This window comes from Schistocerca piceifrons, chromosome 5, assembly GCF_021461385.2.
Source record: "Schistocerca piceifrons isolate TAMUIC-IGC-003096 chromosome 5, iqSchPice1.1, whole genome shotgun sequence".
Taxonomy (NCBI): domain Eukaryota; kingdom Metazoa; phylum Arthropoda; class Insecta; order Orthoptera; family Acrididae; genus Schistocerca; species Schistocerca piceifrons.
In genome coordinates this window covers 79,019,609-79,046,752 of record NC_060142.1, presented here as the reverse complement: position 1 = coordinate 79,046,752, position 27,144 = coordinate 79,019,609, and the positions used below count along the sequence as shown (strand labels likewise).

General features: G+C 40.5%; 1 protein-coding gene across 3 annotated transcripts in view; it reads left to right on the top strand.

Annotated features, from left to right (window-relative positions):
* The window catches only part of LOC124797863 (protein sgm1-like), an 89,221-nt gene that overhangs the window by 39,578 nt on the left and 22,499 nt on the right, over positions 1–27,144 (top strand). For 2 of the 3 annotated variants that reach the window (XM_047260934.1, XM_047260937.1), the window contains exons 4-5: positions 3,684–3,753; positions 17,474–17,653. In XM_047260934.1, the coding sequence (XP_047116890.1) occupies positions 3,684–3,753; positions 17,474–17,653 (250 nt within the window). The remainder of the gene's footprint in view (positions 1–3,683; positions 3,754–17,473; positions 17,654–27,144) is intronic. The other variant, XM_047260935.1, reaches the window with a different exon arrangement.

Sequence of the window (27,144 nt, the reverse complement as noted above, 5' to 3'; positions counted from 1 at the left end):
TGCAGCTGTTGAACATCAGCTACAGGGCGCTATCCGTAGGGTGCAGTCTTGGGCTGTAGCGCATGGGTTTCAGTTTTCGGCAGCCAAGACCTGCGTTATGCATTTCTGCCGGCGACGTACTGTCCGCCCGGAGCCGCAGCTTTCTCTTAACGGCGAACTTCTTTCGGTGGTGGAATCACACAGGTTTTTGGGGGTGGTTTTCGATGCCCGGTTGACTTGGCTGCCTCATATCCGGCAGCTCAAACAGACGTGTTGGCGGCATCTCAATGCACTGCGATGTTTGAGCCACACCCGCTGGGGAGCCGACCGCTCTACCCTGTCTGGATTATGGGTGCCTGGCATATGGCTCAGCATCCCCGTCTGCGTTGCGGGTGCTGGACCCAATTCTCCACAGCGGGATACGCCTTGCCACTGGTGCTTTCCGCACCAGCCCTGTGGACAGCTTACTCGTGGAGGCAGGTGTCCCTCCACTGCGGTTCCGACGCCAACGTTTGCTAGCCGCTTATGCTGCCCATGTTCTAAGCTCGCCCGGGCATCCTAACTATCGTCTCCTGTTCCCGCCGTCAGTCGTCCATCTGCCGGAACGTCGGCCCCGGTCGGGTTGTCCGATCGCCATACGCGTCAAGGAGCTTCTCTGCGGGCTTGGGTTTTTCCCTGTTCCGCCTCCTTTCCAGGCGCCTCTGCGTACACCCCCGTGGTGTGTTCCTCGCCCTTGCCTTCGGCTCGACTTGGCACAGGGCTCGAAGGACTCGGTCCCTCCAGAGGCCTTCCGCCGCCGCTTTTATTCCATCCTGGCCACGTATCAGGGCTCTGGCATTGTTTACACCGACGGCTCGATGGTTGCTGGTCGAGTCTGTTATGCGCTCACTCTAGGGGACCATTCCGAACAATGTTCCTTGCCGGCTGGCTGCAGCGTTTACACTGCTGAGCTGGTCGCCATCTTTCGAGCCCTAGAGTATATCCGCTCATGCTCAGGTGAGTCCTTCGTCATCTGTAGCGATTCCTTGAGCAGTTTACGAGCGCTTGACCAGTGTTTTCCTAGTTCCCGTCTGGTGATGGCTATCCATGAGTCCCTGCATACTCTTGCGCATTGCGGCCGCTCTGCGGTCTTCGTGTGGACCCCAGGCCATGTTGGGATCCCCGGCAATGAGAATGTTGACCGGCTGGCGAAGGAGGCGACTAGTGCACCATCTCTGGACGTTGGCCTCCCGGAGACAGATTTGCGGGCGTTCCTACGCCGCAAAATTCTGGACCTTTGGGACACTGAATGGCGCGCCCTGCCTTCACGCAACAAACTTCGGGCCATCAAGGGGGCTACCGGTGTGTGGCGCTCCTCCTTGCGGGCCTCTCGCAAGGAGTCTGTTGTCCTCTGCCGGCTGCGCATTGGGCACACTCGGCTTACGCACGGCCACTTATTGCGCCGTGAGGACGCGCCTCTATGTCGCTGCGGCTCCGTTTTATCCGTGGTTCATGTTTTATTGGAGTGTCCGTTTTTAGCTGCGCTCAGGCAGTCGTTCGCACTGCCTGACTCGCTCCCTGCCCTTTTAACAGATGACCCGGCTATGGCTGACTTAGTTTTACGTTTTATTCGGGCAGGGGGTTTTTATTCTTTAATCTGAGTGTTTCTGTTTTTATCTTATTGTTTTGTGTTGATTCTGGCCTTTGGCCTCCGGTTTTAAACTGATTTTTTAATGTTTTTCAAGTGGTTGGCTTTTCCTTTTTTATTTCTCTGGTCGGCCAACCACCGTCACACTCTGTGTGCTTTTAGTTCGTTTTGTCTGGTCTTTGTCTCAGTTTCTCTTGTTCCGTGTCGTCTGTGCTCTATTCTGTTACTCGTTTTTTTATTCTCTGTGGGTGTTTTTTAGTACTTGGACAAAGGGACCGATGACCGTAGCAGTCTGGTCCCTTTAATCCCCCAAACCAACCAACCAAAATAAATATTTTGTGTGTCTACCATTAAGTAAAATACAGTATGGTTTATATTTTGGCCTCTTCACAGTATCCACCTTTTATCTTCAGAACAGCTGCACAAACTCTTTGCATTCCAGAGACAAGATTTAGTAGTGTTTTTTCACATATTGCAGTACAACATATCTATAAATTATTGCATAGATCTTGAACATTAGATAACCTCAGATTTCTGATCTCCACGTCAAGTTCACTCAATAAGAGTTTAGTGGGATTTGAGTCAGGCGACTGACTTGACCAAGTCATATTCTTCAGTTCCCCACATTTCTCTCTTCTATTCACATACCCTCTGAACAATTAAGAACCACTTTTTGGATCATTTTCCTACTGCAGAACAAACCCATGACTAAGTAATTTCTTGCCAGATGGAACCGCACTGTTGATCAGTATCCTGTGATACCCTTCCTCCTTAAATTTTCCATTAAGTCCCACTAGATCACCCACTTTATCACCCACAAAACACCCCACACCGTGACTAAAACTCCACCATACTTCACCCTTGGTGTCAAATACTGACTTTTCATAGGTTCTCCACGAAGTCGATGAACAAACATTCAATGATGGCTTCCAAATACTTCAGATGTAGTCATCCATGAATAACTCCTTGGACAACTGCTGCATGTTCCAGTTTTTAGGGTGTTTTGTCTATTCACCTTATTTTGTTTACATAATAAAGGTTTTTTGGTAGCTATGCACCTGTTTAAACCTTGTTGATGTAGACAGAATTCCACTGTTGAGACAGAGATTGGAGCTGCTTGCATACTATTTACTTCCATGTGAATTTCAGATGCAGTGTGAATTCTTTGACATTTACTCTGCACTTATGAACTAATATGGCCTGCATGATGTTACTCAGGTTCTTCCAGATGACGAAGCACTTGCATTGGTTCCAGTTTGGTTGGACCATTGCTATGTATACACAACTGTAGATTGGGCTACACCAATATTTGTTGCTATTGTCATACTAGAATAACTGTCCTGATGCATAGCTACAATTACAGCATGTTTTTCACTTTTAGTCTGCTGCTTGCATTCTGTTAGGAGGTAATATGTTTATGAACCTGATCAGGTATACAAACACACTGCTAGATGCACACAGCATACTTTAAACTAATGTGAACTGATTGCTACACAGACAGATGAAGGAATGAGGCCAATTCTAATGAAACTGTCATAGGTAAAGTCACACCAGTGTTGTTGTGAATACTCGTCAGTGCCCGTCTCTGTGACCAACTAGTCAAATACCCAACAGATATGTTTGTTCTTTACATTGTTATACTTATTTTATTATCAGGGCAGGGATATGATGATGGGATATTGAAAACAAAATCCCTGTTTTAACCACAAATCCAATGTTGTGGTAGGTGATCAAAAATTTTTTTTACCTATAGTGTATTTGTTTTAATTCAGTTTCTTTCCTCCTCTTTCACATTCCTCCTCCATCACACGCTTTTTTCCTCTCATTTCAGACAGAGGAATGTTTTTGGTTTTACGTTTTTGCTGCTAGGACTTGAACTTTTTACACCAGGTTCCTCAGGATGGGAAACGGTCATTTCTTTCTATTAAGTATAATCCATACTGGGCTAAACAACTAAAACTTATTTAGTATTTGCTTTTTTAAGGTGTAATGGACACACTACTTTCCTTCCGAGCACATCCTCTGTTTTTCTAATTTACTCCTTTGTTCTTAATTCCAATGACATGAAATGTTTCAGGCACAATCAGAACTGGCTAATATGAAAAATGGCAAGCAGAATGTCTCACCTGCAATAAGAGCACCTTCAGGTGAGTGCCTCACTTACATATAATTAAACTTAAAATTCTCATCTTATTGTGCCACATCTCACAAGCTATTGTTTAATCTATCTAAATATTTTATACAAAACCGATTGTGGTTCTCTTGTTTGAACTACTACCATGCAAAATTACCTCAATGTTTAGGACATAGAGAACAAATTTTGTGTCTTAGGTTTGTCTGATTTACGTTACAGTAAAGCATGCTGTTGTTCAAAGGTAAGTTGTTTTCTAACCCTTTGTGCAGCCACCAGATGTGGTGAGCTTTGTTGTGCTGTAATTACCCTACAGTAATTCTCTTGCTGCTCTATTAACAATTAATTTAACAACATTTGTAACAGAACAGAAGCATCAAATTTATGGACATGGAAAGAGAAGCAGGTGGAACAGGACCAGGGCAGGCAGGTAAACAGATTTAAAACACATGTCCATGTCTTTCAGAATTTTCTCTCCTTCTTTCGTCAGGGTAGGGAGGAACCTGCAGGAATTTCTTACAAGCAAATTTCAAAGTCCAAAATTCTTTTAGTAATTAACTGTAGTTGCTCAGCATGTGACAGGTGAGAGCTAAGCTTGAATGAAATAGACAGTCAGCGAAAAGTAATGACAAACAAACAAAATGTGTGTAGGTGTGTGTGTGTTACATGTAAATTTACAAAATGAAATGAAATAAAATAATGGAGCAAACCTAAGTGAAGAGGCAGGCAAAGTTAAATTGAAAGGAGGCAGAGGAAGGAAAGTTTAGAAGATAAATCACACTTTAAAGTTTATCTAGTTGCTATTAGGTTTCAGATCAAAATCACACTGCAACAAATCCAATTAACAAATTGATTGTATTTGAATCTTCCATCCCCAATATCCATAAGATAAGTGATGAGCTGCAAGGGCTGCATCCAGTGCTGTAATGTATCATACCAGACTGTTGTGAAATTGGATAGTTATTGTGAGCTGCATAATGTAACTTACCTTATACACTACAAAAAGGTTTTAGGTATGCAAGCTTTCGGCCTTCCGGCAGGAGGGTTGAAGGGTAACATAGAGGGTGAAGGAAGAGGATGGGAGAGGTTTAGAAGAAGGGGCAAGTTTGGAAAAGTCAATCAGAACCCTGGGATGAGAAGGAAAGACCTTTCTCATCCCATCCGGTAAATATCACCTGACCCTTGGTTCTGGGTGACTTTTCTGAGCTATGTCCCTTTTTCCTAAAACTCTCCAATCCTCCTCCTTCACCCCTCTATCCCACCCTTCAACCTTTATGCTGGAAGGAGGAGCTACTGGCTCCAAAACATTTTTTTTTGGTCATCAGTCTACCGACTGGTTTGATTGCGGCCCGCCACGAATTCCTTTCCTGTGCTAACCTCTTCATCTCAGAGTAGCACTTGCAACCTACGTCCTCAATTATTTGCTTGACGTATTCCAATCTCTGTCTTCCTCTACAGTTTTTGCCCTCTACAGTTCCCTCTAGTACCATAGAAGTCATTCCCTCATGTCTTAGCAGATGTCCTATCATCCTGTCCATTCTCCTTATCAGTGTTTTCCACATATTCCTCTCCTCTCCGATTCTGCGTAGAACCTCCTCATTCCTTACCCTATCAGTCCACCTAATTTTCAACATTCGTCTATAGCACCACATCTCAAATGCTTCGATTCTCTTCTGTTCCGGTTTTCCCACAGTCCATGTTTCACTACCATACAATGCTGTACTCCAGACGTACATCCTCAGAAATTTCTTCCTCAAATTAAGGCCGGTATTTGATATTAATAGACTTCTCTTGGCCAGAAATGCCTTTTTTGCCATAGCGAGTCTGCTTTTGATGTCCTCCTTGCTCCGTCCGTCATTGGTTATTTTACTGCCGAGGTAGCAGAATTCCTTAACTTCATTGACTTCGTGACCATCAATCCTGATGTTAAGTTTCTTGCTGTTCTCATTTATACTACTTCTCATTACTTTTGTCTTTCTCCGATTTACTCTCAAACCATACTGTGTACTCATTAGACTGTTGATTCCGTTCAGCAGATCATTTAATTCTTCTTCACTTTCACTCAGGATAGCAATGTCATCAGCGAATCGTGTCATTGATATTCTTTCACCTTGTATTTTAATTCCACTCCTGAACCATTCTTTTATTTCCATAATTGCTCGATGTACAGATTGAAGAGTAGGGGCGAAAGGCTACAGCCTTGTCTTACACCCTTCTTAATACGAGCACTTCGTTCTTGATCGTCCACTCTTATTATTCCCTCTTGGTTGTTGTACATATTGTATATGACCCGTATCTCCCTATAGCTTACCCCTACTTTTTTCAGAATCTCAAACAGCTTGCACCATTTTATATTGTCGAACGCTTTTTCCAGGTCGACAAATCCTATGAAAGTGTTTTGATTTTTCTTTAGCCTTGCTTCCATTATTAGCCGTAACGTCAGAATTGCCTCTCTCGTCCCTTTACTTTTCCTAAAGCCAAACTGATCGTCACGTAGCGCATTCTCAATTTTATTTTCCATTCTTCTGCATATTATTCTTGTAAGCAGCTTCGATGCATGAGCTGTTAAGCTGATTGTGCGATAATTCTTGCACTTGTCAGCTCTTGCCCTCTTCGGAATTGTGTGGATGAGGCTTTTCCGAAAGTCAGATGGTATATTGCCAGACTCATATATTCTTCACACCAACGTGAATAGTCGTTTTGTTGCCACTTCCCCCAATGATTTTAGAAATTCTGATGGAATGTTATCTATTCCTTCTGCCTTATTTGACCGTAAGTCCTCCAAAGCTCTTTTAAATTCCGATTCTAATACTGGATCCCCTATCTCTTCTAAATTGACTCCTGTTTCTTCTTCTATCGCATCAGACAAATCTTCACCCTCATAGAGGCTTTCAATGTATTCTTTCCACCTATCTGCTCTCTCCTCTGCATTTAACAGTGGAATTCCCGTTGCACTCTTACTGTTACCACCGTTGCTTTTAATGTCACCAAAGGTTGTTTTGACTTTCCTGTATGCTGAGTCTGTCCTTCCGACAATCATATCTTTTTCGATGTCTTCACATTTTTCCTGCAGCCATTTCGTCTTAGCTTCCCTGCACTTCCTATTTATTTCATTCCTCAGCGACTTGTATTTCTGTATTCCTGATTTTCCCGGGAACATGTTTGTACTTCCTCCTTTCATGAATCAACTGAAGTATTTCTCCTGTTACCCATGGTTTCTTCGCAGCTACCTTCTTTGTACCTATGTTTTCCTTCCCAACTTCCGTGATGGCCCTTTTTAGAGATGTCCATTCCTCTTCAATTGTACTGCCTACTGCGCTATTCCCTATTGCTGTATCTATAGCGTTAGAGAACTTCAAACGTATCTCGTCATTCCTTAGTACTTCCGTATCCCACTTCTTTGCGTGTTGATTCTTCCTGAGTGATGTCTTGAACTTCAGCCTACTCTTCATCACTACTATATTGTGATCTGAGTCTATATCTGCTCCTGGGTACGCCTTACAATCCAGTATCTGATTTCAGAATCTCTGTCTGACCATGATGTAATCTAAACATAGCATACTTAAAACGTTTAGAACTTCCTAAAGTGTCTGTTCTTCTGCCACTGCTTGTTGATCTATTTTTTTTATCTATGCAGTTACTTTTTTATCTACCCAATTACTTAGTATTGTCAAAAATTGATTATTTATGTTGTTACCTTATACACTGAATTAATGGAAAGTTGATTTCTATCATATTTTGTATAGTCATGTCAAATTAACATCATCAAAATGCTTGTTCATTACAGTTGTTGATTGATTGAATCATCTGGATTGCAAACACCAGTACACTCATTATGATTACTTTTAATTTAATATTGATTTGATTGTGTGGTGTTCTTCTTGTGTATGCTTTGTGTGAGATATGAGAAATAAATAATTATAGCATCATTCAAACATTGTGATTTCTGTTGAGGCTCTTATGGCCAGGCTCACATAAAGATCCATTTCCATTCTCAAATTGACAATTTATGTTGCACTTGCGTTTTTCTTTCCTGAAGAAGTGCCTTTCTACAAATCAGTGTGTCATCTTTGCAATGGGTAGCAATCTATCCTTTCCATAATATTGTTGTGGTTATTTTCTATAGGTGTTTAGCAATTGACACATACTCAGTACATAACTGCTCAATGTCCTCTCATATGGGGTATGTTCATTCCTAAAGCTTTCCTCGTTGTGCTTGATAGAAGACACACATTTGGGTCTCCAGCCAGGTCGAGTTCCATTTTGCGCATGGCATTTCAGTGACTCACCTAATCATAGTCATGTGGCACAGGTGAGGTGTAAATTCCCATCTAACAATCCTAGATGAGCTTTACTTTAGTTTCCCAAATAACTAGAACAGGTTCTTTTGAAAGGCCTTGGTTGATAATTCTGCTCTGTTCTTATCCAATTTGAGCTTCTGCTCTTTCTCTATGGATAGTATTGTCAGTAGGGTGTCAAACCCTAACCTTCCTTCCTCCCTTCCCTCATTCAAACTACAGTGCATCATGCCACCCTCCCCACCCCCCTACCCCCATCCCACTGTGGGAATGAAGGAGATGATAGGAGAACAGGTGGGGGGGGGGGGGGGGAGATGGGGAAGTATTCTAACAGCAATGACATACATCAGAATGTTTTCTTCGTGATTGAGCCCATAGACATACAAAATCAATTGGAAGAAGCCGTGAGTCCACTGATGCTGCTCTGTCTTGTATAAGTGCTTTATGTGATACTACTGGCCAATTTCAACCCAATAATCATTATCAAGTGTGCCTAGTGGATTTAGGGTGAAAACTGAGCAGTAGTACCAAATAAATAATTGTTATAAGGAATTAGTCTGTTAGGTGCCATTTTCTCTTTCAATCAATTAATAATGTGTTCATAAAATACATGGTGAGCAGAGTCTTGTCCTGATTATAAAAATTTATGACAGAATAAACGTTTGACATAATAAGTTTTATGACGTAACATAGGTTAGTGTTACTAGTTTTTTTAAGACCACTTACATTAGTAAACCTCAATGTGTGCTACCTTGGTAGCTCGGAGAATGTTGAGGCGGTATTCCAGATCCCGCCAGGTGCTTCATAACATGTGTTCTGTCACAGTACCCACAGCATAAATAGGCACAGTGTCTGTATATGGGGTTCGGAATCTCCACATGCTACTATACAGTTACAGTGAGACAGCAAGAAAGTGAATGTTTGGTGCGACTTCATGCATAACAAGGTTTTTGGACCATTTTTCTTCGCAGAAAAATCCATTACTGCTAACATTTACTTAGACGTTTTGCAGCAGTTCATAGCTCCACAGTTAGAAGAATATCAACCATGGATAATTTTCCAGCAAGATGGAGCATCCCCCCTCCCCGCCGACACACACACACACACACACACACACACACACACACACACACACACACACACACACACACACACACACACTCTCTCTCTCTCTCTCTCTCTGGGCTTTGATGTGCATGATTTCCTGAATGAAACACATCCAGATCGGTGGATTGGAAGGAACGGTCCAACACCCTGGCCACCCCACTCTCCAGACATTACGCCCCTTGACTTTTTATTCTGGGGCTATATCAAGGACAGAGTCTTCATCACACCAATTGTTGATGTCAACGAACTGAAAGCTAGGATACAAGTGCTGTGAGTACTGTGACAGAACACGTTACGAAACACCTGGTGGGAACTGAAATACCGCCTCGACATTTTCCGAGCTACCAAGGGAGCACACGTTGAGGTTTACTAACGTAAGTGGTCATAAAAAAAATCTAGTAACACTAACCTATGTAATGGCATCAAATGTGAATTATTGTGTCAAATGGTTATTCTGTAATAAATTGTTATCAGGGCAAGACTTTTTGCTCACTCTGTATATTAAAAATAATACAATAATGAAAACAGTTTTACGGAACAAACATAAATTCTTGCAAACATTGTGATGTTTGTGTTTGAAAACATGCTGTGAGATAATAAATAACTAGTATATTTAACTGATTAATGGAAAATCTCATATAAGATGTGAAACAAATACTAACAAAGAGATAGAGGGGCTGGCCAGTACTTACCTCAGCTCAGTACAGCCGATAGATACACATAAAACAGAACTGAAAATTTACATTCCTAGCTTTCGGAACTTTGTTCCTTCATCAGGGAGGAGAGAGGGGAAAAAAAGGGAAGAAGGGAAAGTGGATTCAGTTACTCACAACCCAGGTTATGAAGCAACAGGGAAAGGTAAACAGGGAGGGTAGCAAGGATGGAGGCATGGTTGTCAGAGGGAAGCCAAAGATATTCTACTGTAAGTACTGTGCCAGCTTCAAACCAAAGAGGATGCATACAGAAGTAAAGTATAAAGATAAACACAACTATGTAGGATGAAAAGATGCGTGAATGGCTAAAGAGGAAAGGGAAAGAGGAGAAGACTGAAGAGTGAATGGGAGTGAGGTTCTTTAACGTAGGTTCAGTCCAGGGGGATGGCGGGATGAAAGGATGTGTTGGAGTGCAAGTTCCCATCTCCGCAGTTCAGAGGGACTGGTGTTGGGTGGGAGAAGCCAAATGGCACATACGGTGTAGCAGGTTCCTAGGTCCCTAGAATTATGCTGGAGGGCATGCTCCGCTACTGGGTATTGGGCATCTCCTAGGCGGACAGTTCGTCTGTGTCCGTTCATTCGCTCAGCCAGTTTGGTTGTTGTCATGCCGATGTAAAAGGCTGTGCAGTGCAGGCACGTCAGTTGATAAATGACATGTGTAGTTTCACACGTAGCCCTGCCTTGAATTGTGTATGTTTTACCAGTAGCGGGGCTGGAGTAGGTGGTTGTGGGCGGATGCATGGGGCAGGTTTTGCAGCGGGGTCGGTTACAGGGGTAGGAACCGCTGGGTAGAGAAGGTAGTCTGGGAATATTGTAGGGTTTAACAAGGATGTTACGGAGGTTAGGGGGGCGACGAAAGGCAACTCTGGGTGGTGTGGGGAGAATTTTGTCAAGGGATGATCTCATTTCAGGGGTTGACTTGAGAAAGTCATATCCCTGGCGGAGTAATTTGTTGATGTTTTCGAGGCCAGGATAATACTGGGTGACAAGGGGGATGCTTCTGTGTGGTCTGGGGGTAGGAACATTGTTGTTGGACGGGGAGGAATGTATTGCTCGGGAAATCTGACAACCCGTCCAACAACAATGTTCCTACCCCCAGACCACACAGAAGCATCCCCCTTGTCACCCAGTATTATCCTGGCCTCGAAAACATCAACAAATTACTCCGCCAGGGATATGACTTTCTCAAGTCAACCCCTGAAATGAGATCATCCCTTGACAAAATTCTCCCCACACCACCCAGAGTTGCCTTTCGTCGCCCCCCTAACCTCCGTAACATCCTTGTTAAACCCTACAATATTCCCAGACTACCTTCTCTACCCAGCGGTTCCTACCCCTGTAACCGACCCCGCTGCAAAACCTGCCCCATGCATCCGCCCACAACCACCTACTCCAGCCCCGCTACTGGTAAAACATACACAATTCAAGGCAGGGCTACGTGTGAAACTACACATGTCATTTATCAACTGACGTGCCTGCACTGCACAGCCTTTTACATCGGCATGACAACAACCAAACTGGCTGAGCGAATGAACGGACACAGACGAACTGTCCGCCTAGGAGATGCCCAATACCCAGTAGCGGAGCATGCCCTCCAGCATAATTCTAGGGACCTAGGAACCTGCTACACCGTATGTGCCATTTGGCTTCTCCCACCCAACACCAGTCCCTCTGAACTGCGGAGATGGGAACTTGCACTCCAACACATCCTTTCATCCCGCCATCCCCCTGGACTGAACCTACGTTAAAGAACCTCACTCCCATTCACTCTTCAGTCTTCTCCTCTTTCCCTTTCCTCTTTAGCCATTCACGCATCTTTTCATCCTACATAGTTGTGTTTATCTTTATACTTTACTTCTGTATGCATCCTCTTTGGTTTAAAACTGGCACAGTACTTACAGTAGAATATCTTTGGCTTCCCTCTGACAACCATGCCTCCATCCTTGCTACCCTCCCTGTTTACCTTTCCCTGTTGCTTCATAACCTGGGTTGTGAGTAACTGAATCCACTTTCCCTTCTTCCCTTTTTTTCCCCTCTCTCCTCCCTGATGAAGGAACAAAGTTCCGAAAGCTAGGAATGTAAATTTTCAGTTCTGTTTTATGTGTATCTATCGGCTGTACTGAGCTGAGGTAAGTACTGGCCAGCCCCTCTATCTCTTTGTTAGTATTTGTTTCCTAGTATATTTAACCTTCTATAAATTGTATATATAAACAATTTAAAACATCAGAGATACTGTGCTTTATTATTGTGGTCTTCAGATAATATATGAAGAATCATCAGCAGCAGCAGTAACTGAATGGATAGGATATTGGTGACCAGATTATTTCATGCTGTTAATTACAAACTTCTCTTATGCTGTGATACCATGAAACATTCCCTTCTTAATTATGGTGGGGAAGACAGATATTCTCCTTGAGCTGGAAAGAGATTTACTGACTCTAAAAACTAGAAGCTGTAATGGAAGCTGTTTTTCTCTGGGCTTCACAAACACTGTGATACAAGGTGAAGAACATCCATTGGATGTGAGTTTAGCTGGATGCAGTTTGAAACTTGACTTGTAAGTAAAATTTCAAGGGATGGTTCTGCCAGGTCAGATTTTCAGCATTTCTATGATTTTCAACATCCCTTGGATCAAACTAACTTATCATTAAATCTATTATTTCTTCTGTACTGTTAAACCTGTCTAGCATGGATGCCACACACTTCAGCAATATTTTATCATGGATTGTGTGAGTATTTTTTTATCCAGTCTCCTTTATAGACTGACTGTATTTTCCCAGTAATCTGCCAATGAAGCAGTCTTCCACTTCCTTAATCTACCACTGAACTTATGTGATCGTTCCACTCCAAATACTCACAGACTGCTGCAACTCAGGCATTTGTGTGACTTTACTGATTTCAGTTGACTCATTTTACTGTTTGTGAAGTGTGTATGCACACATGTTGATTTTGCTGGCGAGGGCAGTGTATAAGAAGGTTCCTCAAATTGTATGAATATATTCTGTAAAGAGTAACTAGGAAAGCTGTTAGGGTATAATCAATATGTTATTTACAATACTGTAATAGTTTAGTATAAATGTATCTGTATGTGAGTTGATGGGGCTTTTGCACTGTCTGATATCTGTGGTAGACCACAACAATAAACCAGAACTGTAGTTACAGAAACTTAGTGGATGATCCATAGATGTCACCCTTCATTAGCTACTGCAGTCTAATAAAAAACATTGTAATTGTAACAAATCGTATGACCCCTAGAATTTTTAAGATCATGTCTGATGTAAAGGGTGTCCAACACACTGGTGCCGGAGTTCTGTCAAGTGGCAAGGCTTCTCAAGCAGAATTAAAAAACCTTCAATAATTTTCAATCTGTGTTTGATCTCAAGCGAGATATACCTCCTTGTTAGGTGGAACAGACCATCCTTTAGCGGCAAACTTTTCTGCACATAAATGTGCTTCTTTGGAATAGCAGAGAGAAGTCATTTGTAAGAAAACTAGAGTGACATGAATACAGAATAGGAAATAATATTTTAGATGTGTTCCCTTGTTTCTCCCAATGATACAAGATACTGACAATCCATTGTTTTAGTGAACCTTATAACTGCCCATGTCGTGTTGTGCTGACTCCACTGTAACTTGAATGGATTTTTAAGTTTGTTTTATATGCCCAACTTCTAATTTCACCACACAAGTCTCCAGGGTTGAGCAGTTATTGCCCGATGACGACTTGCAATACAGTTTGTTAAAGTGGAGTTCGCCGTTATTAATTATGTTTCTAGATTTAATTTTATTACTCGTACAGAGACGTTCCTTTGTTTAACAGCGCGTCTTCAAAATAAGTATGAAATGCTAATATCTTTGCAATACATAATGTCGACTATTGAGTTAAAGTTCGTACCTATTTTGCCATTTTAGAGAAGAGAAACCTAAAGGGCTTCTGCTTCTATAGTCTCAGTATCAAATGTTCACTAATTTCAATTTACTTCCTATCTCAGTCCAGTATTTAACACACATTATATATCAATGTCGTTTCAGAGATATTACGTTGGTTCCACACAAATGGAATAACACGTAATTGTCATTTAACATCACTTTTATTAATAATCCTTTTTCTTATGACATAAATGTTAATGAATGATCACTATCTAGGAGGAAAGAGGGATTGATCCTAATCATGAGATAATAGCTTTTAATGAGCCCGCAATTGTTAATGAGATAAAAAGTCACATTCAAGGATGATATGCGAACAACTTTTGTTATGTCCGTTTTCACGTGTCTGTCAAAACTAATCCTGTCGCCCACAATTCAAATTAACACTGACGTTAACCCCTTTTGTCGGAACATCGAATTGTAACTATTATGTGAAAGTTTATTCTAGTCCCCGAATTAATTCCTTTCAGATACGCGCACGACCGAACAGCAGAACGGAACACAAACGACTTGTTTTAACAACCGAACAATGCAATGTTGTTACATTATGACAATGTCCGCCCAGTGAACATCTCTTTGACTTTATCTTCTCTACTCCGCTTAATTAAATTATTCCTAATTACAATTTATTCAGCTATTTAGTGAAAACATCTAACAGAAAATAAAATAAAGTTATCCCAACTTAAAAGATCCATTATAACCTGAACTGTTTTCTACCATCTAGTTATAATGAAAACTCATTTTGGGAACTTGTTTTGTCATAATTGTTTACAAATCAGTTTGAAAATATTTCATTGTACTTCTATGAAGATTGCTGTCAACATCAGTTGATCAAGGAACTTGTGACACTGCATTCCTGATAGAGTTCTACCTATGTTATACAAAAAGTTCCAGTTAAAAAGAATAAATAAAACTAAAAGATAACAATTTTAAGTAGAAAGTTTGATTCTTCTTCTTCTTCTTCTTCTTCTTATTATTATTATTATTATTATTATTTTCACAGCGTATAATTTTAGTTGTTAGATTTGATATAAGTAAAATCAGTAAACAACTTGATTTTAGGTGGTTACCTGCAAGTGATGAATGAACTTATGGGAGAAACAATGACTGTGAATTATTATTTCTCAATAATTTATAGATTTCAAGATGCTCTTGACAGCAAATACAACTGAGTGAGAAGCAATTTATTTCAAATCAAAGACTGACTGTCGTGAACTATAGTATGGTGTCTCTTCCGTTGGATATGTCTGATAGAACAGACACTGCATTTATGTGTTAATGTATACGGGCAGGGAAGGGGGAAGAAGGTTGTTACATATGCCTCGTGACAACAGTGTGCAGGAGGTCGAGCGGTCAGGATTTGAGAGTAAGCGTCCAGGGCTGCTGTTAAACATCAAAACAGGAAATTAGGTACAATAAAGAGGATATATTTCAATGTACGGTGTACAAGGGGTGCACTTAGGGTCAGAAGTTACCAGGTTTAAGCCAGTCTAGGAGGTCGAACAATTAATTGAAATGGGTAACAGAAGGGGAAGCAGTTCATGTTAACTTACATTGCTGGCCGGTTGTGAAAAGCAGAGGCAACTGTGTTCCACACCGCAGAACGCTCCAGCGTCCACACACGTGACCTGTATCCCATGCACGCCATTGGCTAAAACCAATGGCGTCAATTCGCTGGCAGTTTCAGCAGAGGGCTCAAGGCGTCTCTTGTCAGCAGCTTTAACTGGACAGAACTGCCACAGTTCTGAAAGGCAGGCAACTTGTCACATAGGTACAGTGTAAGTTACTCTGGGAGAAAACTTGTAAAAATTTCACTGGGCCTTTGAAATAAATTTTTTAACCAATTCCCCTAAAATACTCCTTGACTGGCTGCCGACATGTACATATGTATAGCTATCCATTTCTTAGTTTATTGAGTGAAATCTACAATATGATTTCAGATTCAGTTAAATGACATTAAGAGAATGGAAAAGGGAGAGTGAGAAACTTGGACAAGCTAATTTCATGTTTTCAATACTATTTGCTGCTGCCCTGAAAAAATGTTTAAAAACAGGGCTGTGGCAGTAGTTTTCATTAGGAACTGTATGAACAGTCTTCAATGTCTGAACAACATTGTTTCATTGATATTGACTGCATAGAAACCACAGTAAATAATAGAACAACTTTGTGCACTGGAATGTGAGATTCATATTTAGTGTGTCCTGGCAGTAATAATACCTGGTAGTGAGATGTCTGTGTACAAACAATTTAAAAACTGAAAAGCAGCTATATCCAAATAACAGATGACAGGATATTGAGTAAATAGATGAGGGGAAAATACACGAACTGACAATATCATAGTGACTATTAGAGCACTGAAATTACTAAATTGCTTCAGTTCTTCTTGCAATATTTTTGTCTCTGACAAGTTTACTAAATTCCATCTTAGAAAGGAAGATCGTTGCACCCCCAATGCTGGAACAATGTTCCCAAGACAGTTTGAAGAAACTTTCAAAGCTACTTAGCTACTTAAATTTTGCTCCTGGCTGGGAGTACCACCAGCCACTAATGAAATCATTACTCTGATCCAACCTTCCTTTCCACATTAACCCACCATAGTTCTCAGAGCATGTTTTGCTGTTCTGTTTGACATCCAACGTCTCTAGAAACTTCTTTCACTCTCCACAACACTACTGCAATGTACTGTCTTCAGCTTGTTTGAAGACATTTTCTAAAAACCTGCCTCATACAGAAGTCAGTCGTCTCAAAAGGTCTTACTTTCATCCCAAACCCAGTTTTAACCATACTGGACATGTGAGGAGTTTGCTTTTCTTTACTTGTTCCCTTCAGTGTAAGCTATTACTCTCTGCCCACCCTGCAGACTTTGCACACATGGTACCTTTTGCAGACTTTGCACACATGGTATCTCGTCCTAACAAGTACCAACCTCCCATCAGCCAAGACCCCACATGTACAAAAATGCATAGAGAGTCATCTCATAGTTTAGCATCACTCAGGTGTCTTGTGACATTGCATCAGATCACTGTGTTCCTGATAATTACAAAGCAAATGCATTGTTTCATAAATCAATGTCTCCCCTTTTCTACAGGCAGAATCCATCACTAATATCTTGGAGTTGATATGATCTGCTTCAGTGCATTGTGCTTTAGATCTTGAAACAGAGATTTCAGCTACACTGACTAAATTATTCTAGATTGATAAGTAATATGTTGACTGTGACAGAAAAGAGTTTTTAATCGGAATTCTACATCTTTTAGCTACTGCCAGCCTGGCATTACAGTATACAAAAGTAGTTTAACAATGTACTGAACACAATTTATCTTATTCACTCTTCTATATCTTTGCAGGTTAGAATAAGGTTATGCTGTATTTACAGGGAGAGCAGCTGTCAACAGTAACGTGTCTGAAATCCACAAGGAACACATGTGGATTGTGCAGCCGATGTCAAAGAAAAAATAATGAAACTTTCTGAATTAGTCATTAATCTTCAGTGGTATCCAGTACTCCAAAATATTTTATTTTAAAATCAGCATGTTGGTACAAAATCCAGCTCTTTGTATGTTTGTGTTCATAAGTGATGTTCTAAATTACTTGTTGAAATGTTAATATTAATCAGTTTTTACAGGTGTTGTCCGTGGCATGTGCTTCAGTGCAGCTAACTGCATGTGAGCTAACTGCTTGTATGTTGTAGCTGTTCAGCTGCGTGTTGGAGAATTACCACTGGTGACTCCAGTGTCAGCAGTGGATGTGCATAGTACTGGTCTGAAGGGTATGATTTACCATCGTGGAGTGCCAATTCTTCCACAGGATCCACCTGATGCTTACCGTCCACCTCCTCGTTTCAGCGTCACCCAGCTGAAAGTGAGCAAAGGTACGCCAGGAAATCTTCTACATGGAGCGGCCTTCGACTGGTGTCAAATTTCTAAATTTACTTCTCTTTGCACATCTGTATGAATCTTACTTCTTTTAGCAGGAGCACGTTAATTAAATTTGATGCCTATTGATTGCTGTACTAACCCTTGTTTCTGTAACAGTAGTAGTTAGTGTGCTGTTCATCTTAATTGTATTTATTCTTCAGAAAACATTCAGAGTTTGTGTCCTTGTTAGATTGTGGCATTTTGCTTGTAGTTAATGTTTTTTGGTGGATATCTAGTTAGAATGAAACAAAACTAGATATATATTTTATGTTCAAATTTTGGTGTTGGGCAGTATTTGTGTACATACACAAGCACTGGCAAACACTGTTTTTGGAGAGTGTGATGGCAGATGTTTATTGGTGGACACAGAAATCCTTGTGGAGTGCCCTTATTGAAATCAGTCATTTCAGATATAGCAACTTGGAATAACTTCTCAATCACTCTTATCATCGGGCATGCCAGGTACAGCACATGCTGCAAGCAGACAGAATCCAAATGTATGTCATCTGTGCGTATGTCTTAGAGCCTGTCCTTTAACATGACACAAGAGGAATAGTTTTAATTGCAGCAATTGGGGAATAACTGTATGCACAGTCTGGGATGTATTCAAAATCTCCATACTATTTCATTTATTGAATTTAAGAAATTAAAATCAGTCTCTCTAGTTTTAAGGTAATTGAGGTAACTTAAAATTTTTATTGAAGTATTCATAACTGTAGAATACACATCCCAGCTACACGACACGCATCAGATAGTTGTTACATGGCATGTCTGCTATTCCAGATTTAACTGTTTCTGTAAGGACTTGCCTGTGTTCATACATAACGTTTAATAGAAAGGCGAAGTATCATAATGAATCTACACGAAAACTAAAATTGTTGAGGGAATGGATTAAACCATATTTTGAGACCCATTTCACCCAACCAGGTGTATGTTGCTGGCATATCTTTGAGATCTCAAAGGACAATACACACTGAAAAAGATCAGGTTCCGTGTTTATTTTTCGTCTTTGTTGTAGTTCTGTGATAATTACAAATTTTATAATAATGGTGATGGAAAGTATAACTGTCCCCTTCTGTTACTTTCGTGTTTGCTTCGCCAGTAGAGTGTTTCGTCTCTTCCGAACAAATCTTGCAAACCTATGATGGATGCAGCTTCATCTCAGTTGCAGACATTTTATCAGTAGAGTGTCATCCTACAAGCCTATTTTTGGTAGTTGCACTAGGAACAGTTTCTTGACCTAGTGTTGTGTGTCCGGAAGAGTTCTTCACAAATTTGTTCAGACCATCGCCACTCAGATATTTCTCCCTCTAATCCAGAGTTGTGCAGTTTCTCCTCTAGAGTTATCAAAATGACATATTTATAGCAGAATTACAGAAAACATCAAAACCTAAAGTGTACACATGCGCGCGCGCCCAAACACACACACAACACACACACACACACACACACACACACACACACACACACACAGCGCGCGCATGCTTAGTCAGTCACATCAAGATGTCCATACTTCGTTTTCATGTGACCCTAGTCCAGCAGTCGAGGTGGCTTGTGTGTTGTGAAACGAAACATATACTCATGTGTGGTCCTATTGGACGCAGTGCCATGGCCTGAGTTGCTTTTGGGCTCAGAGGCCAGAGTGTTAACAGAGTTGTAAAGTGGAAAGACTAGTTAAAAGTACTCAGAATCTCATTTGTTACTGTGAAGGATTTTATAGTAAATAAAACAGTTTATCATGAACACTTCATTTCATTGTTTTGATTAGAAAAAGATTCACTTTTTTCTTGACAATGCATGAAGCTTAGTCACTGTTACGTTACTAAAAGCAACAGTAATTTTCTTGTCTTCATTTGGCATTACAATACCACTCATATTAATCAAGCAAATTGTTAATTTAAATCTGTGGGCACCATAATAAATGAAAACATTAATGCTTTTTTTATGCATGCCAACAGTGATAAGCTCTCTTTTTAACTTAATTCTGATACTTGTTAGTTTCTACTTTGTAATTCCTTTTCCAAAATAATTTCATGAGATTCCATAATTGCACTCTTAGAGTTTTACTGCAATGTTGAAACATTGCCTAGTACATATAAATCATAATTAACTGCTGTGTACTTAAACATGGCTCAAAACGCCAGCGTGGCCCAGACTGTGTATTGTCAGATTTACCAATGTTAGTTGATGGTTCTATCATATCTGAAAATAATACTCACCCTTTTTCCTTAGTCTGTCATTATGTGCGTAAAGTAATTAAACCTTGTGTGGAAATGATCCGAAATATTATACGAATGCATGCTCTTGTGCCAATATCCATTAAAAATTATTCTCAGTGATCAAGCCATGTCAAGTGGCTAACTGCCCATGAGCTTTTGGCAGAGATCTCTGTCGGTGTCAAGTGGTTGAATGTTGTCTGAATGCCACTGCCTTGCTTATACAGCCGTGTCATCTCCAGTGATGACATTGGTGCCCCGTTCCATACCATATATGGCAATGTTTTGGATCTAAGGCATCCATATATTGACTCGTTGATCAGTGTGGTGTGGCAGTAGAAGATTGCAAAAGAAAGCCAAAGTTTCAGATTTCAGCTTTAAGAAGTTATTCACACTGGAGAATCGTACAAACATACTGTGTCGTTTGACCATTGCTCAGAGTCCTGTATGGATGACATAATAAGTGTCCATGGCATAAACAAGCAACTGCAAGAGCTGGAAACAAGGAAGTTGTCATGCCCGGATGGAATCCCAGTTTGGTTTTACAAGGAGTACTCTACAATGTTGGCTCTTTACGTAGTGTGCATTTATCTCAAATCTGAAATTTCCTGCAGATTAAAACTTTGTGCCGGACTGAGACTCGAACTCAGGATCTTCGCCTTTCGCAGGCAAGTGCTCTCAGGCTGTGGCTAAGCCATGTCTCCACAATATCCTTTCTTCCAGGAGTGCTACTTCTGCAGGGTTTGCAGGAGAGCTTCTGTGAAGTTTGGAAGCTGGAGACGAGGTAGTGGCAGAATTAAAACTGTGATGACAGGTTCTGAGTCATACTTGGGTAGCTCAGATGGTAGAGCACTTTCCTGTTAAAGGCAAAGGTCCCAAGGTCAAGTCTCTTTCTGGCACACAGTTTTCATCTGTCAGGAGGTTTCATATCAGTGCACACTCTGCTCAAAAGTTAAAATTTCATTCTTGAAACATCCCACAGGCTGTGGCTAAGCCACGTCTCCATGACGTCCTTTCTTCTAGAAAGGCTAGTTGTGCAAGGTCTGCAGGAGAGCTTCTGTGAAGTTTGGAAGGTAGGAGATGGGGTACTGGGGGAATTAAAGCTGTGAGGATGAGTCATGCTTGGGTAGCCCGGATAGTGGAGCACTTGCCTGCGAAAGGCAAAGGTCCCGAGTTTGAGTCTCAGTCTGGCTCACAGTTTTCACCTGCCAGGAAGTTTCATGTTAGTGCACACTCCGCTGCAGAGTGAAAATTTCATTCTGGATCACAAATCTGTCATACATTGCAAAGCCCCAAGTGACTGGAAAAAAGTGCAGGTGACTCCTGTGTGTAAGAAGGGTAAACGGATGGACCAATATCCTTAACATTCCTTAACATTGGTTTGCTGCAGAATTCTTGAACATATTCCAAGTTCAAAAATCGTAAATCTCCTTGAGACTGAAAGGCTGACGTTCACAAATCGGCATAATTTTAGAAAGCATTGCTCGTGCAAAACTTGACTTGCCCTGTTTTCAAATGACATACTGTGTACATTGGATGGAGGGCAACAGGCAGAGTCTATACTTCATTTCCGAAAACATTTGACACTGTGCCCCACTGCAAACTGTTAACAAAGGTATGAGCATATGGAATAGGTTCTCAGATATGTTAGTGGCTCAAAGACTTCTTAAGCAACAGAACCCAGTATGTTGTCCTCGATGGCAAGTGCTCAGCAGAGACAAAGTGTAGTGTCAGGAGTGCCCCAGGGAAAGTGTGGTACAACTGCTGCTACTTTTTGTATACATAAATGATCTGACGGACAGTTTGAGCAGCAATCTGCAAGGTGTCAAAGTCTAGTGACTTGGACAAAATTTCTAGTTAGTGTGGTGAATGACAGCTAGTTCTAAATGTAGAAAAATGTAAATTAATGTGGATGAATGGGAAGAACACATCCATAATGTTTGGATACAGCATTAGCAGTGCCTTGCTTGACAGTCACATTGTTTAAATTTCTGGGCATAAAGTTGCAAAATTAATTGAAATTGAATGAGCATGTGACGATTGTGGTAGGAAAGGCGAATGATCAACTTCAATTTATTGAGAGAATTTTGGGAAAGTGTGGTTCATCTATAAAGGAGACTGCATATAGGGTGCTAGTGTTTCCTGTTCTTGAGTACTTCTGGAGAGTTTGTGATTTGCACCATGTCAGATTCAAGGAAGACATTGAAACAATTCAGAGGCCGCCTGCTTGATTTGTTACTGGTAGGTCTGAACAGCACGCAAGTATTATGGAGATGCTTTAGGAACTCAAATGGGAATCCGTGTAGAGAAGGCAACATTCTTTTTAAGGAACATTATTGAGAAACTTTAGAGATCTGGCATTTGAAGCTGACTGCAGAATGATTGCTCTGCCATCAAAATACATTTTGTGTAAGGACTACAAAGGTAGGATATGAGAAGTTAGGGCTCATACAGAGGCAGACACAGTCATTTTTCCCTTGCTGTGTTTGCACCTTATGGTTTCTTGCGGAATGTATATGAAGATGTATGTAGATGTATTTGGTTATGGGAAACTGCCTAAAAGCCACATCCAGGCAGGTTGGCACACCGACCCTCATCATTAATCCGCTGTGTGGATTCTATCCAAGGTTGACACACGTCTCTGTCCTGAAAGCAGCCCTTTGACACGCATCGAGTATACCTCAGTTTCACATTTGTTACACTCATAATTATGTTTCTCACACCAATCTGTTCTATGATCCTTTCCATTGTTTTTTTCATATCTCTCCTATTACTTCCTAACGTGTAAATCTCCAGTTCTCACAGACCAACACTCAGATATAGAGTATTTTTTTGTTCATCTGTTTATTTCTTTTCCTGTCTGACCAGTTATGGTCTTCAACTGCCCTAAATACAAAACTCATCAGTTTCTTCTTTGTTAATTTGGGCTATTTTCTTTAAGGTTTGTTGATTATACATTACTGATGTATTATAACTAACTGGCCCATTTTTAGCTTTAATAATCTGATAACACTCTCTACAGTTGCAATGATTAATTTTGGGAGTATGAAATTTTCTTGCCTGACTCTTCTTAAGATTCTGAATTTCTTTTCATTGAGATCTGCATTTGTTCATTCATTCAACAATGAATGAATCTAGAACTGTCATATACTTTTTTCACTGAAAATAAGCAATTTTTAAAAATATAATGTAATTGGATAGATAAAAAAATCTACTTACCAAAGAAGATGAAGCAAATATTCCAGAATTCGAATCAAGAACAGCTGCCAACATGAGTAACATAGAAGTATATATCCGCAGAGTAGTAAAGCAACTTAAATCACTTAACGAAAGCAAGTCTTTCAGTCCACATTGTACACCAGCTAGCTTCCTTTCAGAGTACACTGATACAATAGCTTCATACTTAACAAGCAGATACAACCATTTGCTCCACATAAGATCCATACCCAAAGACTGGAAAGTTGTGCAGGCCACACCAATATTCAAGAAAGGTAGTAGGAGTAATCCACTAAATTACAGGCCCATATCATTAACATAGACATGCAGCAGGATTTTCGAACATATACAGTGTTCAGACAGTATGAATTACTTCGAAGAAAATGGTCTTTTGACACACAGTCAACACATATTTAGAAAACATCTTGTGAAACACAACTAGCTCTTTACTTGCACAAAGTGCTGATTGCTATTGACAAGGGATTTCAAATTGATTCCATATTTCTGGATTTCCAGAAGGCTTTCGACACTGTACCACACAAGCGGCTTGTGAAATTGCATGCTTATGGAATATCGTCTCAGTTACATGACTGGATTCATCATTTCCTGTCAGAGGTCACAGTTCATAGTAATTGACAGAAAGTCATCGAGTAACATAGAAGTATTTCTGGCATTCCCCAAGATAGTGTTATAGGCCCTTTGCTGTTCCTTATCTATGTAAATGATTTGGGAGACAATCTGAGCAGCCGTCTTAGGTTGTTTACAGATGATTCTGTCATTTATTGACTAGTAAAGTCATCAGAAGATCAAAACAAATTGCAAAATGATTTAGAAAAGATATCTTTATGGTGCGAAAATTGGCAATTGACCCTAAATTACGAAAAGTGTGAGGTCATCCATGAGTGCTAAAAGGAATCTCTTAAATTTAGTTATGCGATAAATCAGTCAAATCTAAAGGCTGTAAATTCAGCTAAATACCTAGGAATTACAGTTATGAACAACTTAAATTGGAAAGAACATATAGAAAATGTTGTGGGGAAGGTTAACCAAAGGTTGCATTTTATTGGCAGGACATTCAGAAAATGTGACAGATCTGCTAGAGAGATTGCCTACACTACACTTGTCCATACTCTTGTAGAATGCTGCTGCGTGGTGTGGGATCCTTACCAGCTAGGATTGACAGAGTACATCGAAAAAGTTCAAAGAAGAACAGACACATTTTGTATTATTCCAAAATAGGGGAGAGTGTGTAGCTGAAATAATACAGGACACTGGACACCATTAAAATAAAGGTGTTTTTCATTGCGGCGGAATCTTCTTACGAAATTTCAATCGCCATCTTTCCCCTCTGAATGCAAAAATATTTTGTTGATGCTGACCTACATAGGGAGAAACAATCACCATAACAAAATAGGGGAAATCAGAGCTCACACAGAAACACATAAGCGTTCGTTTTTTCTGCGCGCTATATGAGATTGAAGTAATAGAAAATTGTGAAAGTGGTTCAATGAGTCCTCTGCCAGGCACTTAAATGTGATTTGCAGAATATCCTTGTAGATGTGGATGTAGATGTACTTACCAAACAGTTGCAGAAGAAAACACACATCAAAATGTGAAAATGTGTAAGATTTTAGAGCAAGTGGCTCCTTTTTCTGACAGAAGTGTTGAAGGGAAATGAAGAGGCATGAAGGAAGAGGATTAATGAGGTTTAGAAAGTGAGGAGAGTTATGGAAAAGTCATCCAGAATCCCAGCTTAGGAGAAACTCACTGGATGGGATGAGAATCCAATCCTGGTACTGATGATCCCTTCAAAAATGACTTAAGAATAAACCATGTGTCACTCAGTACTGCCCTATTCTTGAATGTTTTAATCAGTTATGTCAACAAGGCTGTGACTTCCTAAAATCATGCCCTGAAGTGAGGTCCATTCTGTCTCTTGACACTTGACATTTTGCCCATCACACTTGCCCACTGCACTTGGAATAGCTTTTCATGTGCGCCCCCCCCATCCACATCATGTTCCAGTTGTTATGTAATCACTGTTCAGTCTTCTACTTTGGTATGACTACGACCAAGTTATCAGTTAGGGTGAATGGACATAGACAAAGTGTGTATACTGGCAACGCAAAAATCCTGTTGCAGAGCGTGATAGTCATGACTTCATTACCTGTTTCACCATGCATGCCATCTGGGTTCTTCCTCCAGACACTAGTTTATCAGAACTCTGCTGGTGGGAACTGGTGTTATGATATGTCCTTGGCTCTCACTAACCACCTAGCCTAAATTTATGTTAATTTCTTTGGACTCAACATTTCTTTTCAGTAACTGCTCCTTTTCTTTGCTCCCTTTTAGTCATCTGTATCTTTTATTTTCTGTCATGTCTGTTGACCGCACCTGTTGACCACACATAATACACTTAGCGTTCCACTCTTATTAACTCTTGCATGAAGTTTTGTCAGTAATCTGTCTTTCTTACTACCCTATCTTCTGCCTTCAAGCTCTCTGGCTTTCAAATCTCAAACCGGTGTAGTCCCAATATGAGTAGTTCCTTCTCATCTCAGCCGGCAAGTCTCCCCTGATCTTGAATTCTGGCTAATTTTTCCATAACTCTGTCCATTTCTAAACCTTACCAGTCCTTTTCCTTCACCCCTCTTCCTTTCCCTTCAGTCCTTCTGCTAGAAGGAGCCACTGGCTACAAATGCTTGCATATTTTCATAATTTTTATGTATGTTTTTTTCTGCTGCAGCATGGTGGATATATATATTTTGGTATACCAGCATAGATAACAAGTTCCTCATTTCCCATGGGTTGTTAGTATGTATTTTGTTAAAACTGAGTGAAAATCTTGCTGAAACTGTAAATCACAGAGATGTTACTATTTTAGTATATGTTGTTGTTGTTGTTGTTGTGGTCTTCAGTCCTGAGACTGGTTTGATGCAGCTCTCCATGCTACTCTATCCTGTGCAAGCTTCTTCATCTCCCAGTACCTACTGCAACCTACATCCTTCTGAATCTGCTTAGTGTATTCATCTCTTGGTCTCCCTCTACAATTTTTACCCTCCACGCTGCCCTCCAATGCTAAATTTGTGATCCCTTGATGCCTCAAAACATGTCCTACCAACCGATCCCTTCTTCTAGTCAAGTTGTGCAACAAACTTCTCTTCTCCCCAATCGTATTCAATACCTCCTCATTAGTTACATGATCTACCCACCTTATCCTCAGCATTCTTCTGTAGCACCACATTTTGAAAGCTTCTATTCTCTTCTTGTCCAAACTAGTTATCGTTCATGTTTCACTTCCATACATGGCTACACTCCATACAAATACTTTCAGAAACGACTTCCTGACACTTAAATCTATACTCGATGTTTTCAAATTTCTCTTCTTCAGAAACGATTTCCTTGCCATTGCCAGTCTACATTTTATATCCTCTCTACTATGACCATCATCAGTTATTTTACTCCCTAAATAGCAAAACTCGTTTACTACTTTAAGTGTCTCATTTCCTAATCTAATTCCCTCAGCATCACCCGATTTGACTACATTCCATTATCCTTGTTTTGCTTTTGTTGATGTTCATCTTATATCCTCCTTTCAAGACACTGTTCATTCCGTTCAACTGCTCTTCCAAGTCCTTTGCTGTCTCTGACAGAATTACAATGTCATCGGCGAACCTCAAAGTTTTTACTTCTTCTCCATGAATTTTAATACCTACTCTGAATTTTTCTTTTGTTTCCTTTACTGCTTGCTCAATATACAGATTGAATAACATCGGGGACAGGCTACAACCCTGTCTCACTCCTTTCCCAACCACTGCTTCCCTTTCATGCCCCTCGACTCTTATAACTGTCATCTGGTTTCTGTACAAATTGTAAATAGCGTTTCGCTCCCTGTATTTTACCCCTGCCACCTTCAGAATTTGAAAGAGAGTATTCCAGTCAACATTGTCAAAAGCTTTCACTAAGTCTACAAATGCTAGAAATGTAGGTTTGCCTTTTCTTAATCTTTCTTC